Source organism: Cydia pomonella, chromosome 16, assembly GCF_033807575.1.
Source record: "Cydia pomonella isolate Wapato2018A chromosome 16, ilCydPomo1, whole genome shotgun sequence".
NCBI lineage: Eukaryota > Metazoa > Arthropoda > Insecta > Lepidoptera > Tortricidae > Cydia > Cydia pomonella.
The window spans coordinates 515,222-531,948 of record NC_084718.1 but is presented as its reverse complement, the minus strand read 5'-3'; the positions used below and the strand labels follow the sequence as shown (position 1 = coordinate 531,948).

Below are 16,727 nucleotides of genomic sequence, written 5' to 3'. Positions count from 1 at the left end.
TGACAAATGCCAGTGGCTGAAATTTTCATTATTATGTGCGAAATTACAAGCACACTTTGTAAATTTTCTCTAATTCAAAAAGGTTAAAGACAACTACTCTTTTCGAAGTAGAGACAATTTACAATGTGTGTTCGTACAATAAAAAACCGGACAAGTGCGAGTCGGACTCGCCCACCGTGGGTTCCGTTCTTTTTAGTATTTGTTGTTATAGCGGCAACAGAAATACATCATTTGTGAAAATTTCAACTGTCTAGCTATCACGGTTCATGAGATACAGCCTGGTGACAGACGGACGGACGGACCCTTTACCCTTTAGGTACGGAACCCTAAAGAGTGTGTAATTGTCTAAAACAAATTAAATATGTTTTAAGTTGACATTTTCATGTGTTATGTGTGTATTATAATGTTCCTAGACGTATGCATAATGTTGCAGTTTTGCATGCCAATATTGGTAATTATGTTGAACTACCAAATTATGTCCACCATCTACAATGTACATATCATAATTCTATCAAATAAAAAAAACATCAAACACAGTGCAACAAAGTCTCTCCGTGTTTTGGTAAGTTAATTTACACTCGCGAATAGAATTTATTTTGTCCTGAGTTTAGTATGGAACCATTACCGTTCGTCTTAAATGATGAACCCTCTAAGAGATGAATATTTAAAAGACGAACATGAAAAACGATTTCCCGTGCAATATTGCTATGCAGCCAACACGTAAAGGTTTAGGCTATACTGCTGTCCGTCAGCCTTAATGTTCATATCAGAGACAAATGCAAAATAACGTCTGTCGATTTCCACAAAACCTCGTCTTTCGTAAGCATTCATTCAGAAAGTGTCCAAAAAAGTATGCATTTATTTTTCTCACTCTGGGTTTAGATACAGTAACAGTAAAAGTAAAAGTTTCAAAATATGATATGAATTAGAGCACCTTATTCGTCAAGAGATCAACTCGGCACAGAACGTACACCACGATGAACAAATGGGCTCACTCACACATTTATTGGAAGCATCATTGCGTCATTTACACGAGGTTTATGTAATACTAAATCCTACTTTTATTTTGCAATGTCATGCTCATGTATTTATATTTTTGTACTCAGTACCCCTAGTGTAAATAAATTCGATTTTGAAACGTGACGAACGCGTTTGCGTTTAGTCTCATTTTGTATTGGATTTAGAAAGAGCGCGCCAAGCGGGACGTTTTGGAAACTCAAAATCCTATACAAAATGAGACTTAACGCTAACGCGTTCGTCACGTTATGATGTCGATAAAATTTACACTAGGGGTACTGTTCCTGGAGAAATTGTGAAAAACAGCACACATATTTAAGAACATTTCTTACGCTGCGCATTTTTTTGAGAATCAGCCATGCAAAATGCTACATTTAATAACCAAAAACGCTAGCGTTTTCCTCCCTTATTTATAAATCCTTAGTTTTATAGTTAGTTGTAAGTTTGATTTGTGTTTGTTCTTTTTAACACGTTCACTGCGTTACGGGGGCTTTTAAGCCCCGTACGGTGTCGTCACTTAGTGCGGGGCAGAAAACTACCATCTACCCGCAGGTGCGGAACCTGTAACTTCGGTATTTTTACGCCTACAATAGACACAAATATATCTTTATAATCTAATCAGATGGCATTTAAAAAATGAACGGGGTCTTATGAGCCCCGTGCCGACCACAAAGCAAAAATTGCCTTCTAGTGCGGTACGGGGTCCAAAAAACCCGTATCGTGATTCATTACCCCGTACGGAGTGTTTACGCTTAGTGCCTCTAGTGCAGTCATTAGTGCAATACGCTGTTATCGGTATCGGTTATTATTAATTCAATGCAACAAGTTCGAGTGCAATGAAGTGATCTCGACGCATGTTAGAATTGTCGTATATCGCAAAAACGTTCCTAAAGCTTGTTAAGATTGTTTTTTGTGTTTATTTTAGTGTATTATAACGTTTCTAAAGTTACTTAAGAATGTTGTTTTGGTTTTTATTTACATAACAAAAGTTCAAAAATATATTTCTTTTAAATATCGTTTGTTTTCTTTCACATCACTATTAATTTATCGACACAAATACGGCGTGTGCGTTACGGGGTTCGATAAACCCCCTGTTTTCTTCAACTCTAGTGCGGCATGGGGTTAAAGCAACCCCGTATTTTTCTTTTTTCAATAACTTGATAAGTTTTCATCAGGTCCAGATACGGGGGCAGAGTAACATAGCAGCATTCGTAATCTTTCAATTGGCATAAAAATGTGTTACAATAAATATGTTTTGGGGACTTTAGAACATCCTAAATGAAAGTAGGTGTACGGGGCATATTGAAACCCGTAACGCAACATAGTGAAACCCTCTACGGGGTATATTAGGCCTCGTAACGCACTGAAATTCAGGGCATGGTTTTGGGTTGCCGCAGCGAACGTGTTAAAGTGTTCGTCTGTAAATTGTATATCTGTATTATGAAATAAAGAATTAAACCTTACGAGTCTGAATTAGTTAAATTATATTCCATCCCTCTTTTACAAATACATAAGTCAACATGACAGATAAAGACAGACGATTCATAGATAATTCAAGTTCGTACAGCGTTACTGAATAACGCAATTTAAAGATGAGATGTCAATACTTAAACTCGTCTTTGGTTATTGAATAAATTCCCGAAAATGAAGCCATAAACCGTTGAAGTAACGAGCAGTCTGAAATTACACCGGGCGAGTAATGCGAATTTAAAATTTAAATAACTCAAATATTACGGAAATACGAGATACCTGTAATAAAATAATGTGATACCTGCTGTGCCTTCGTTCAGTCCGGTAAAAAAAATGGTAAGGCACCACACGAGCGTAGCCGCCGCTATACAATAGAACGACATTCGCAAATGACATGAGATTTGACATGAAAATTCGGGTAACCATAAGACTGGTTGACTTCACAGGTAACCGAAGAGCTGGCAGCTTTCTAGCACAACGTATAGGCATCGCAATATAACAGGAAAATGCTGCCAGCTTCCTCGGCACCATGCCAAAGGGGCCAAGCCTTTTAGACGTATTTTAATTTTATTTAATTTATAGTTTTAGATAATTTAGTATTATTTAATGGATAAGTTAGTTTATTTTTATTAATGTACCATATATATTGTAGGTTAGGTTTATTGCAATAAATTTATATAATAAAAAAAAGTAACCATAATGCATGTCTGTAGTGTCTGCGGTTTCGTTAGTGAAAATTGTAATTTTCTGTGCGGAAAGAGAAGAGTCGTGGAATGCAAGGGAACCTATACATTCTACGACTGTTCTCTCTCCGCACAAACTCTACAAAGAAATGAGCCCTATTTTTTATAATGAACATAAACTAGTATTAAATATAAAATATCATGTTACGTAAATATTGAAGCCAAGTGTCATATAATTTTCCTTCCTTAGCTAGTCATTATAAAATGAGAGGGTAACTTTGATTGTATGGGGGCTTTTTGGCGGCGGGTTCGTGTTCAATTTAATAAGTTCAGTGGTTTCAGAATGAACTTTGTTTTTTTTTTAATACTACGTCGGTGGCAAACAAGCATACGGCCCGCCTGATGGTAAGCAGCCTCCGTAGCCTATGTACACCTGCAACTCCAGAGGAAGTACATGCGCGTTGCTGACCCTAAACCCGCCCCCCCCTCGTTGAGCTCTGGCAACCTTACTCACCGGCAGGAACACAACACTATGAGTAGGGTCTAGTGTTATTTGGTTGCTGTATTCTGTGTAGGTGGAGGTGCAGGAGCAATTGGGCTCTGCTCTAGATCTGGAATGATATCCACTGGCTGTGCCCTACCACACAAAGCGAGATGACATTCACAATGCCCATACCTCTCTTTTGGACGTAGTTTAAGGTTGGGGCTACCTTGAGCCAAATGAATCTAAAACACTCCAAATCCAAATATTATAGACTAAAACAAAACATGCTCAGGTTTTATTTAATCTTAATTTCATTTTAACCATTTCCATAACCAAAATTCGTATATTTCTAAACGGAATAGTTTCAAACTGCTTGAATTTCAGAACGCCTTACTTTTTTTTCTCATAGTAAAATCAATAAAATTATGCCATACTATATACAATACATTGAAATAAAAGCAAAATTAAAATACAATAAGAATAATAATACCACATTTAATTTGAGGAGTACAGCCTACAGTTAAATTTATTGCTCGTGTTCTAGGCCATACCTGGTATACATAAATGTATTAGGGCATTATGATATTTAGTTATTGACGAAATGTGAAATTGCATGTTAACACCAATTGACGCAACTCGACTAGACATTCGGGGAATAGACCCCATGGACCGAACCGCCCATAGGTAAGACGTATTGACGTATGACGACTAGACATTCGGGGAATTAGGCTTGTAGACACTAGTCGTTTCAGTAAATGGACGTATGACTACTAGACATTTGGGGAATTGACGCAACTCGACTAGACATTCGGGGAATTAGACCCATGGACCGAACCGCTTATGTAGGTGTTTGCACCTACCACATTTCTGGCAAATATTTCTATTTCTAAATTATCTTTATTTTCATTCAAATACACAATGTCAACTATCATAACTGGAGGCTTTTCGATTATTCTAAAAGTATCTCATTTTGATGTTACTTACAGTGAATCGGGTTTGTTGTCAAATTAAGACGAAAATAAGATCAATCTATAAAGTTCGAAAAGGCCAATTTTTTCAATTAAATGAAAAATTCCCCGGTTCGGGAAAAACTCGAACTTAGCGAAAGCGGCGCAGTTGGTTAAGAGCGACTGGACTGGTTTTCTAAAAGGTCGCACGTTCGAACCTTGCCCGAAAAGGTGAACTTCCGTAACTTATTTGCCCATAATTGAAAAATTTGTAGCATTGCTTGCAGACGATTGATAAAAATAGTTTTGAATAGACCTCTTGAAAAAGACGAGAAATCTTAAAGCTCGCTACTTCTCAAGCAGTTCCGGTTTTTTAAACCTAGTTTGGACAAAGATTGAAGCGACAGAGACTTAAGACTTTACTTAAGTTTATATAGAACTAGAATTTACTTGGAAACTTGTAAAAGGAATGAGTTAGGAAAAGAAAGGCAGGAAAGAAAAGTGAATAAGTTATCTTTGTAGTTCTCTAATGCTTTCGTACGCGGTGAATGCTGGTATGTGTTAATATTTATTTAAATTTAAAAATAGCAACCAGCTAAATGCTGCAATTAGAGGGTTTATAGCCTTGAAAATCCGAATAAGCGTTATTCGTAGGTATAGAATCTAATCCTGTGCTTGGAAACAGGTTTAAATAATTAGGTACATTAATTACTGAGCTATAATAACGAATTGATGATATATTTATTAAAATCCGCTCAGTTTTGAAATGATTAAATATTTGAAAACGGGTCACTTACGTATTTTTAAGTCAGATACTACAGTTTGTGCTGGCTATATTGCGCGTAGCAGGTTCTGCCATCTAGTGGCTTAAATCTAACAATAAAAACATGTCATTATGCTTCGCGCCAATGAATATGGGGCTTCTGTGCTGCCCCCTACAGTTTATGCATGCTCCCTAAAAGGACATAATAAGTAAGTACACTAATTCAAACAACTGTTGAGATCAGGAGAAATTTAGTAAAATACGTAGTATACATTAGATAATAGCATCTGACTTTTCTATTAACAGAGATTATGTGGTGTATTTGCATGTGTGCGTCCGCGCGCACACAGGCGCGGCTACTTGTAATGTACAAAAACCAGTAATAAACGAGCATCTATCAGATCCGGTTGTTTCACTAAAGTACTTGTAGACACCTCACTGGCGACGATCCGTGACTTACCCGCGTGTGTATTTAAAATAATTGTTATTTATAATGGCTACTACTTTTATCGGAAATTTAAGTCATTTTGACCATAACACCCAAGAATGGGAAATTTTCAGTAGTCGTTTGAAGCAGTTCATTGTTTTAAACCAAATTAAAGATGAGATGAGACAGGCAGTGCTACTGACACATCTGCATGACGATACATACCGGCTGTTGAAGAACCTTGTGTACCCGAGTAAGGTAGAAGAGGTCGGGTACGACGAGTTGTTGAGGGTGCTCGACGGTCATTTTACTCCGAAGAGGTGTACCTTCGCTGATAAGACCAAATTCTACGAGGCTATGCGTGACGTGGGGGAGAGTGTCGAGAAGTGGGCGGCTAGGATCAGAGGACTCGCCGTACACTGCGAGTTTGGAAACTCGCTGGACATGCTGCTGCGGGACAAGTTCGTGCTGGGGCTACGCGCCGGCAAGGAGCGCGAGCGACTCTTCGAGCAGGACGCCACCACGCTCACGCTGGCGAAGGCGATGGAGCTGGCACAGCAGACGGAGTGCGCGCAGAAGGCACGCGCCGATGCAGTGGCCGTGGCCGTGAAGCAGGAGCCGGTGTACCGGGCGGGCGCGCAGCCGTCCGCCGGCCGCCGGGACCCCGAGGCGAGGACCTGCTCGGTGTGCGGTATGAGGAGCCACGACGAGAGTAGGTGCCGATATAAGTCCTACCGGTGCCAGCTGTGTGGTGAAAAGGGACACCTCAAGAAAGTGTGTACTTCCAAGAAGCAGTCCAAGAGTCGTGTGAACAATGTTGAAGCGACAGAGTTCTCGGTAGAAGGTGGGGACTGCGATAATTGCAAGGAGTGTAAACTTCTAAGTTTAAGGTACGTTAATTATAAACCAATATTACTTAATGTATCTATTAATAACCTTGAATTGAACATGGAACTGGACTCGGGCTCCGGTGCTACCATTATTAACGATAAATTATACAGGAAAATATTCCCTAATGTATCATTATATAAAAGTGATTTAAAAATGTGTCTATACAATTATCATAAAATAACGCCAATAGGTTTTTTCGTTGCGAAAGTAAAGTTTATGTTAAAAGACCGATTTTTGAAAATTTATGTTATAGAAAACGGCGGCCCGCCATTATTGGGCCGTGATTTTATGGCGAAGTTTAATTTGTCATTCACTGTAGATAACAAATTTGTTACAGATGTAAAAATTAATCAGAGCTCGAGTGAGGTAACAAGGTTATTAGAACAATTTAGGAGTTTATTCGAAGAAGGGTTGGGCAAATTTAATAAGTTCAAAGTACACTTGCAATTGAAAGAGAACGTTAAACCTAAGTTTTTCAAACCGCGGTCAGTTCCGTTTGCTCTAAAAAAACGGGTAGAGGAAGAAATCGACCGGCTGGTAGATTTAGGTATACTCGTACCGGTTAATTTTTCTGAATACGCAACGCCTATTGTGCCTGTTTTGAAGGAAAATGGCAAGGTCAAAATTGCAGGCGATTTCTCTGTCACGTTAAATAAAGACATGGTTATCGATAAGTATCCGATGCCGCGTATAGAGGAGGTGTTTGCTAAACTAGGCGGTGGTGAAAGTTACACGAAACTAGACCTTAGCAACGCGTACAATCAGTTCGTTTTGTCTGATAGCTCTCAGGCGCTTACGACCATTAGCACTACAAAAGGTCTTTACAAATATACTAGGCTAGTTTATGGTCTCGCCAACGGCCCGGCTATTTTTCAACGCGCTATGGAGTCACTGTTGGTAGGTATTGACGGAGTCAGCTGTTGGTTGGACGACGTGTGTGTGACGGGACCGACGAACGAGATTCATTTGGCGCGATTGCGAGAGGTTTTGTCTAGGTTTAGTGATGCAGGTTTAAAGTTACAGAAAGAGAAATGTGTTTTCTTAGGTAGTAGTGTAACTTATTTAGGCTACGTTATTAATAAAAACGGCTTACGAACGTCTCAAAAAAAGGTGGAAGCTATTCATAAGGCACCAAGGCCGACTAATGTAACGGAGGTAAAGAGTTTTTTAGGACTCGTAAATTATTACCGTAGTTTCATTCCGAACGCATCGAACATGTTAAGTCCGTTACACGAACTACTGCGCGCGGAGGCAAAATGGGAGTGGGGACGTTCACAGGAGGAGGCGTTTCAGGCAGTCAAAAGGGAGTTAGGCTCTGAGCGCGTGTTGGCTCATTTTGACCCGGAGGCTCAGCCAGTGCTCAGTGTGGATGCAGGACCTGGGGGGTTAGGTGCCCTTCTGGCACAACGCGACCCGGCAACCGGTGCCGAGCTCCCACTCGCGTTCGCCTCGCGCGCGCTCAACGCTAGCGAGAGGAACTACAGTCAACTTCAGAAAGAAGCCGCGGCCATCATTTTTGGTGTTAAAAAGTTCCACCAGTATCTATATGGCAGGCAAGATCCGTTCATTTTAAAAACCGACCATAGGCCTTTGTTGTCCATTTTCGGCAAAAATAGCGGCATTCCTGTCATGACCGCTTCCCGGCTACAGCGATATGCAATTATTTTATCAGCGTATAATTATAAGGTTCAGTATATAAGCAGTGCGAATAATCTCGTAGCTGATTATTTTTCTCGTGCGCCGTTGCCTAACATGAACAATGATGAGCATAACGAAGATTACGATGACGTGTCTTATTTAAACTTTTTAGACGACAGTGTGACTCCCGTGACAGCTGATAAAATAAGACAAGCTACCGGAAATGACCCTACACTAAAAAAAGTTTTTAGGTATATGAGTCTCGGTTGGCCGCGAAAGATAAGCTGTGCATCTATTGTACCTTATTTTAGATGCAAAGCCGACTTACAAATAGATCATGGTATTCTTTTCCGTGGTCACAGGGTGGTTATTCCGACAATATTTCGAGATCAGCTGTTACGTGAATTACATACCGGACATTTAGGTATTGTCAAGACGAAAAGCATCGCGCGCGGTAAGATGTGGTGGCCTAACATTGATGGCGATATCGAGCGCTGGATCGGCTCATGCGCCGCCTGCGTGGCCGTGCGCGCCGCCCCTCCCCGCGCCGCTCCCGCGCCTTGGCCGCGTCCTCCGTCTGCCTGGTACCGGGTACATATCGATTACATGTCTATTCATCAGAAAGTGTACCTAATTGTCATTGACGCATATAGCAAATGGTTAGAGTGTCTTTTGATGGACAAAGGTACTACTACTCGAGCGCTGATATGTAAACTTAAGGAAATATTTTCCAGATTTGGCGTACCGAATGTCATTGTATCCGACAATGATATTAAAATTAATTCGGCCGAATTTAATTCTTTTTGTGCAATGAATGGCATTCGTTACGTCACTTCTCCAGTTTATCACGCGGCCAGCAATGGTCAGGCCGAAAATTCTGTGAAAACATGTAAAAAGATGATTAAATGTATAGATAAAACAGATAAGTCAAAAGTTGAGGATAAACTAATGGGCTTATTATTCGAGTACCGTAATACTCCCCATTGTTCTACGGGCCAAACTCCAGCGAGTTTGATGATGGGCCGTAATTTAAGATCACGGCTAGATCTTGTGATACCAGATGTTAATAAAACTAAAGACAATATTGACAAATGTGTTATAGACAATTGTAGAAAATTCAATATCGGGGATCAAGTATGGGTTAAATGGTTTACTGAAAAAAAAGAGATCTGGGTTTTAGGCACTATTCAAAATAAAATTGGTAACCGAATGTTTTTGATTTATGTGCATACTAAAAATACTGTATGTAGACGCCACGTAGATCAAATGCTTATGTATACAGGTGGTGAATTTGACGTTATTAATGAAACCGAGGATGCCGGGGCTGACGAGGACTCGTGGTCGCCACCGCTCGAGCCGCCGCCAGCTCCGGCTGGTTCCGCGCCCCCGGCGGCGTGCGTGAACCCTCCGCAATCCTCCCTCCGGGCTGACAGTCCCCTACAGGCGGATGTTCAGCCGCGTGACGTAGTGAGCGATGAGTACGATACCGGGCTTTCCGGGGAGGAGGAGGAAGTAGAGGAGCGTGAGGGGTCGCGCGCGCCGGCCGCGGTGGTTCCGGAGGCCGCGGAGGCCGCGGTCGCACCTGCCGCGGAGGTGGCGCCCGCGCCCGCCGACGCACGGTTGCCGCCGCCGCTTCCGACAATTACTAGACCGAATTTAAGGCCTAGAGATAAAAATATTAGTTACAAGTGTTAATGTTATTATGTGGTTTAGTTATGTGTGTGTTAGTTATTATACACCTTATGTAGTGTTAAGTACTGATGTATTGTTTATTCTATTGGCAGGTCTTACAATTAACGGTGGAGAAATGTGGTGTATTTGCATGTGTGCGTCCGCGCGCACACAGGCGCGGCTACTTGTAATGTACAAAAACCAGTAATAAACGAGCATCTATCAGATCCGGTTGTTTCACTAAAGTACTTGTAGACACCTCAGATTATCTATCCTAGAATATAACTATTCTATTCAAACTGTACTGCCCTAAGCCACATAGTGCTATCTCAATAACAAATGATTTTGAAAATGAAATGATCAGCTATAAAAACGAAAGTACCTTTAAGTTACTTACTACAAGTTAGTTAGTAACGAATTAGGACAGCGTAGTTCACCTTCGTCAAACTAAATTTTACCTATTAATACTACCCTTAATATAAATTTATCGAAAGTTAGGTAAATAAAATCTCCATTATTCATTCAAACCCTCTACAGTCAACAATTTCCATTAAAAAGTCGATTTTACTAAGCAACAAGTAGCTCTCGGGGCATATTTGAAGGCAATCAGCAATTCAAAACGACTGGGTCGGACATTGGGCAGCGTACCCTATTACTCTCACCACGACCACCAATCTCACTGCATATTTTACGATAGAATTAACACTTTACATTACATTGCGGATTACATAGGTTTGAAATGTTGATGTGTTGGTTATAGAGTAGCATTAAATAGCGTATGAGGATTATTTTTGATAGCTGGTTGGAAATTTTTGTAAACGCCTTCTGGGCATTAGATCCCTGTGTGGTGGAAGGCATTAAAATTCATTTTTGCCAAATGTCACATTACGTGGTAATTCCTTGGGGATGGAGGGACGCATTTTTGTTTGAAATTTCGTTGGTTAAGGATAAATTGGGTATTGTGGCCGAAAGATTCAGTGTGATATAAAGTATGTGGAACAAATCGGACGGGTGGGGTGGATTTTGGTTTTAATTTGAAGGGTTTAACCTAATTCTTACAATTTTTGTTCGTATCCACACGCTTTATAGACTGCTATTTCTTGTCATGGAAATTTCGTTAAAATTAATTTGCAGACAATCTCTTTTTTAAATAACAATACCCATAAAGGTATGATCACATGCTTTTGAAAATTTTACCCAATTAAGTATTTCAGCTGTTGACTACTTTGTTTGCCCCGAAAATAATGTTATAAATTAAGACAACAATTTCAGAGAAATAACAATATTGTGTAAATTAATGTCAAAGTTCAAGCTAAAATGTGGTTGACACTTTGCAAATGTAAATACTTATATTTTAGGTATTTATCTTTGTTGTCACTATAAATAAGAAAACTAATTAATTTAATTTAAAATTGCAGTTATATTTGGTATATAAACTTTTGGGTCCTATTTCGAAGCCGTTTTGTACTCGTAATTATTTTCAAGTTAGTAAATTGAAACTCAAGCTGTCTTTAGCCGCCCACGAATAAAATCTTGCCAAGACAAATTCAATTTTGAATCGTCAAAATATAGAATCAAAATATACAAATTAATCAAAAACTTTGGACCGCTAAAGGGTTGTAGGGACATGGCGGTGACGTATCTTTTGAGTCAGCATTTTTGGTATACTGTTCATAGGAGCATTCAGCCCGGTCAGTGGCTTAGCGTAAGGGTCTCCCCAAACTAGTCGACGCCGTTTCGGCAAATCGCGTACGGAAAAAGCTTTATGTCAACGCAATAAGAGCGAATAAGTCGTAAATCGGCTCGGCCCACGCGAAACGACGTCTTTCGACGGGAAAACGGCGTTTTGCCGTAAAGCTGTTCGCATTCGTACGACGCTGTTTGCAGCCTACCGCACACGTTCGCATTCGTAAATCTCCTTATACTGCCGTACGGTGCCGGAAAGAGTTGAACGGCTCCGATCACGGCCGAGTACCTACGATATGGACCGGTCAGAGCTGGCGGAAGCCGTTCAGCGTCTTCGACGGCCGAACATAGCTGACGACGGCCGAACAGAGCCGATGACGGTAAAAATGCTGGTAAGCCTTTTTTTCCATGCCCGTCTACGTAAAATATCCATCATCACAGGTTATTATATAATATGTAACAATTACCAAGGAAAATAATCTTACAGGTCTGTTCAATTTCAAACTCAGGTTGTTTGTTACTAACAACCAGTCTCCAAAAATGAGATTTACGATTGCCGATCACCCGCTGTCCTACATCTGTTCGTCGGACTCAACGGCTGTACGTGTGCTGTCTGACGTCTCGACGGCAGGACGGAGCACGGGAGAGCCGACCGTCGCTTTACAACTGTTGCGATAGCAAGTCGCAGGCGATCGGGCGTCTCTACGGCCGCAAGGAGGATGAGACTGCTAAACGCAGGTGTCCGACCGCGGAGACGGTCGATCGGCTAAATGCGAATAGTGTGGTGTAAAACACTCGGCGAAAGCCGACTCCGCGTCGACTGGTTTGGGGAGACCCTAAGGCATACAATGCGCCGCCTGGTCCTAGTCTTGCATTAATCAAACTCAAAACCTTTCTGAATTCAGTTTGCAATTTAACCAACTTTACGAGTGTTTATTACACCTGAAATTTCTATAAGATTACATTAAATACACCTTTTTTCAAATAAAAGATTAATTTTTGCAATCAGTTCACATGATAGAGAATTATCCTCGAAAAACCAACATACGTGCATTACATAGCGCAAATTAGTTAGACAATTTGCCGATAGATGGCGCTGTACACAATTATACTTAGTGTAGGTACTTCTGTTAAAAAGTGTTTCGCCTTTATAGTTACACGAGATAATTCAAAGTTTGTACGGAACCCTCGGTGCGCGAGTAAAACGAACTCGCACTTGACCGGTTTTTTTTATTGTAGCTTTCACTAACATAATACATTGTATATAGTTAGATATACATGTTTATAAAACTGTAAGTGATTGCACAAATCTTTCGGTTATTAGGTTTAGAATTATAGTCGCAGGGATTTTATCATGGACATACAGAAGTGAGAAGTGATCTTATTTTTTTAATTATATTGGATGTATTTAGATTGCTAACAACCTAAATAATACCAAAGTATATAGATATGTAGCTTTTTTTATACATGATGATTTGCGATGTCTATACCTCACAGAACTGCTAGTTGTGTTATATTCTGCCTCTCACAGCGAAACTGTGAACTGAACTGGCGTCCGTGGTACCGCAGTATACCTGCCATACCTGGACCGATACCTTCCAGAGAAGAGTGTACTTCCATCTTGAACACCGGCAACACACTTACAGCTAAAGGGACTGTGTACTGCAGGTGTCCATGGGCGATGGTAATTGCTTAACTTCAGGTGATTTGCCTGCTCGTTTGCCACCTATATCATAAAAGAAGGTTCAATAATTTCATAGATTTTTTTATAGGTGATTGGAGAAAAGTATGCATTTTTGTATCTGATTATTATATTAACATATTTTGTTTACACTAACATTTAATGAATATATACAGTGGTAACTAGCTTAAATCCAAAAAAGCGGCCAAGTGCGAGTCGGACTCGCGCATGAAGGGTTCCGTACCATTTATGACGTATTAAAAAAAAATCTACTTACTAGATCTTGTTCAACATAATACCACTTTGGACAAACATTTTAGCACCTTGGAAGTGTCTCTCGCGCAAACTATTCAGTTTAGAAAAAAAGGATATTAGAAACCTCAATATCATTTTTGAAGACCTATCCGTAGATACCCCACACGTATGGGTTTGATGAAAATTTTTGTTTTAAATTTTTGACGTATTAAAAAAAAACTACTCACTAGATCTCGTTCAAACCAATTTTCGGTGGAAGTTTGCATAGTAATGTATATCATATATTTTTTTTAGATTTTTCATTCTGTTATTTTAGAAGTTACAGGGGGGGGGACACAATTTTTTTTCTTTGGAAGTGTCTCTCGCGCAAACTATTCAGTTTAGAAAAAAATGATGTTAGGAACCTAAATATCATTTTTGAACACCTATCCATAGATACCCCACACGTATGGGTTTGATGAAAAAAAAAATTTTTTTTTTAATATTATGATGTATTAAAAAAAAACTACTTACTAGATCTCGTTCAAACCAATATTCGGTGGAAGTTTGCATGGTAATGTATATGATATATATTTTTTTAATTTTTCATTCTGTTATTTTAGAAGTTAAAGGGGGGGGGACACAAATTTTTTCACTTTGGAAGTGTCTCTCGCGCAAACTATTCAGTTTAGAAAAAATGATATTAGAAACCTAAATATTATTTTTGAAGACCTATCCATAGATACCCCACACGTATGGGTTTGATGAAAAAAGATTTTTTGAGTTTCAGTTCTAAGTATGGGGAACCCCCAAAATTTATTGTTTTTTTTCTATTTTTGTGTGAAAATCTTAATGCGGTTCATAGAATACATCCACTTACTAAGTTTGAACAGTACAGCTCTTATAGTTTCGGAAAAAAGTGGCTGTGACAGAATCGGACAGACAGACGGACATGACGAATCTATAAGGGTTCCGTTTTTTGCCATTTGGCTACGGAACCCTAAAAAGCCCCTTGAGGCATTGTACCAAGGATATTGGCGGCATTTCCTCGTTATATCGCAATGCTGATACGTTGTGCGAGGAAGCCGCCAGCTCTTCGGTCACCAGTTACGTTAACCAGACGCTTCGCGATTTCCGCAAAAAACTATTCTACGCTGGGATCCTGGTAGTGTTTTAATTTGCGGGATTTGCGAAGTCTATCTATATCTCACAGAGCTCTTGTTTATGGTGTCATCTGGCTGACGGTTCCAGTATAGTATGTCCACGACTATGCGACGCTGATTAATGGTTCCGCCAACGATTCTATCTGCACTTAGCGGAAATGTATTATTTACCGCGACAATGCCAGATCTAAAGATTTTCTCCACTAATGGCCCGAGACGAATATTTTTTTCCTCCTCCAAACCATAAGAAGATTGTACGTTTTAGACCAAAATGACGTTTCTTAGTTTCATATCCATTTGCCCGTCCAACACTTCATAACCATTTATCTAAATATGAAGTTTGGATTGTTAATGTCTTTTGTATACCTTTGTAATTATATGAATATATTTAGAGTTTATTTACGGAAAAATAAGGAGGAGGGTATTCCAAAGATATATTTAATTTAACGAATTGACGACCGATCGGTCTAGCCTAGTGGGTGTGGGTGACCCTGCATATGAGGCTGATGGTCTCGAGTTCAAATCCCGGTAAGGACATTTATTTGTGTGATGAAACAGATATTTGTTCCTGATTCATGGGTGTTTTCTATATATATATATAACTATGTATTTGGTGTGTATGTATATACGTATCGTCTCGTCGCCTAGTACCCATAGTACAAGCTGCTCTAAATAAACCAGGCTAGGTCGATCTGGGTAAGATTGTCCCCAAATATTTATTTATTTACTTTAGTTTAGAACGACTCTAAAAATCTTTCTCTCTCTGTGTATGTAAAATGTATAATTGTTGGTGCAATAAAGAATATTTACTTACTTACTTACCCTTTTTTCTTCCTCGTTACCTCATGACTGAATGGTCGCGACCACATGAGATCGTTATTTTGTCCATCAATGCTCTCCATTCTGCACGATTTTCTGCCTTCCTATGTGTAGATCCCTGGCAGGCCTTTTTCACAATGTCCACCCAGCTGGTTGGTGGATGTCCACTACCCCGTCCTCCTTCCACCATGCCAAACATAATGCGCTTTTCTCAGTTGTCCGGCTCACGTCTGGCTACGTGTCCAAAGTAACTAAGGATTTAAAACACTTTTACAATCATCTCATGTATTTCTAAGTTTGGTGAAACAAAGAGTCAATATAAACTTCCAAAGGGCTCTTAATTTATAACTAATCTCAGAGTTTGATACACACTTAGTACCTTCAAATATTGACACACAACTTTCAAAGTCAAAGTTCTTTCAAAGCTAATCTTCTAGCTATGTACATACATATATGTGTATCGATACATATCAGCAAGTACGCTTTTAAGCATTACGTACAGTCACTGCAGAAACAGAAAGATAAAGGTTATTTATCTCAGTTATACGTAAAAGTTTCATACACATTAGACATTAGCCAAAGAGTCAGAAAGTCATTACATAAATTTATTAGTCTGTAAAGTTCACTTATTTGTGCAAGAATTTACTTTTGTATTCATCGTTAAAAGCCAACTTCTAAATAATGAGTACTTCAGTATATCTTCGCTAACTTTAACTATAACTTTCCTATTATTTTAGATAACATTTTATTGTAGAGGGTTAACGGACCTAAAACATCAGCTGCAGAGAATAATAATCCATACTAGTATTATAAATGCGAAAGTGTGTCTGTTACCTCTTCACGCTTAAACCGCTAAAGCATTTTAGTTGAAATTTGGTATACAGATAGTTTGAGTCCCGGGGTCTTCCCCATACTACACATACACACATATAGACATACATAGGATACTTTATCCCAGGACTTACCGCTTAAAGGGGTGAAAAAGGTAATGGAAATTTGTATGGGGAATCAATAACCACTGAACCGATTTAGATGAAATTTGGTATGGAGATAGTTTGAGTTGTGGGCAAGGATATATATAGTTTATCCCCGAAATCATCCTTTGAAGGAGTAAAAAATGGGGTGGAAGTTTGTTTCATTTTAGAGGGGAACA

General features: G+C 39.5%; 1 protein-coding gene across 1 annotated transcript; it reads left to right on the top strand.

The window, feature by feature from the left end:
• Nucleotides 1-5,671: 5,671 nt before the first annotated feature.
• On the top strand, nucleotides 5,672-10,216 carry LOC133526312 (uncharacterized). The gene is made up of 2 exons (XM_061862866.1): nucleotides 5,672-6,681; nucleotides 10,105-10,216. Exons 1-2 carry the CDS (start codon nucleotides 5,858-5,860, stop codon nucleotides 10,115-10,117), a joined length of 837 nt encoding a protein of 278 aa, XP_061718850.1. The 5' UTR covers nucleotides 5,672-5,857; the 3' UTR covers nucleotides 10,118-10,216.
• Nucleotides 10,217-16,727: the final 6,511 nt, after the last annotated feature.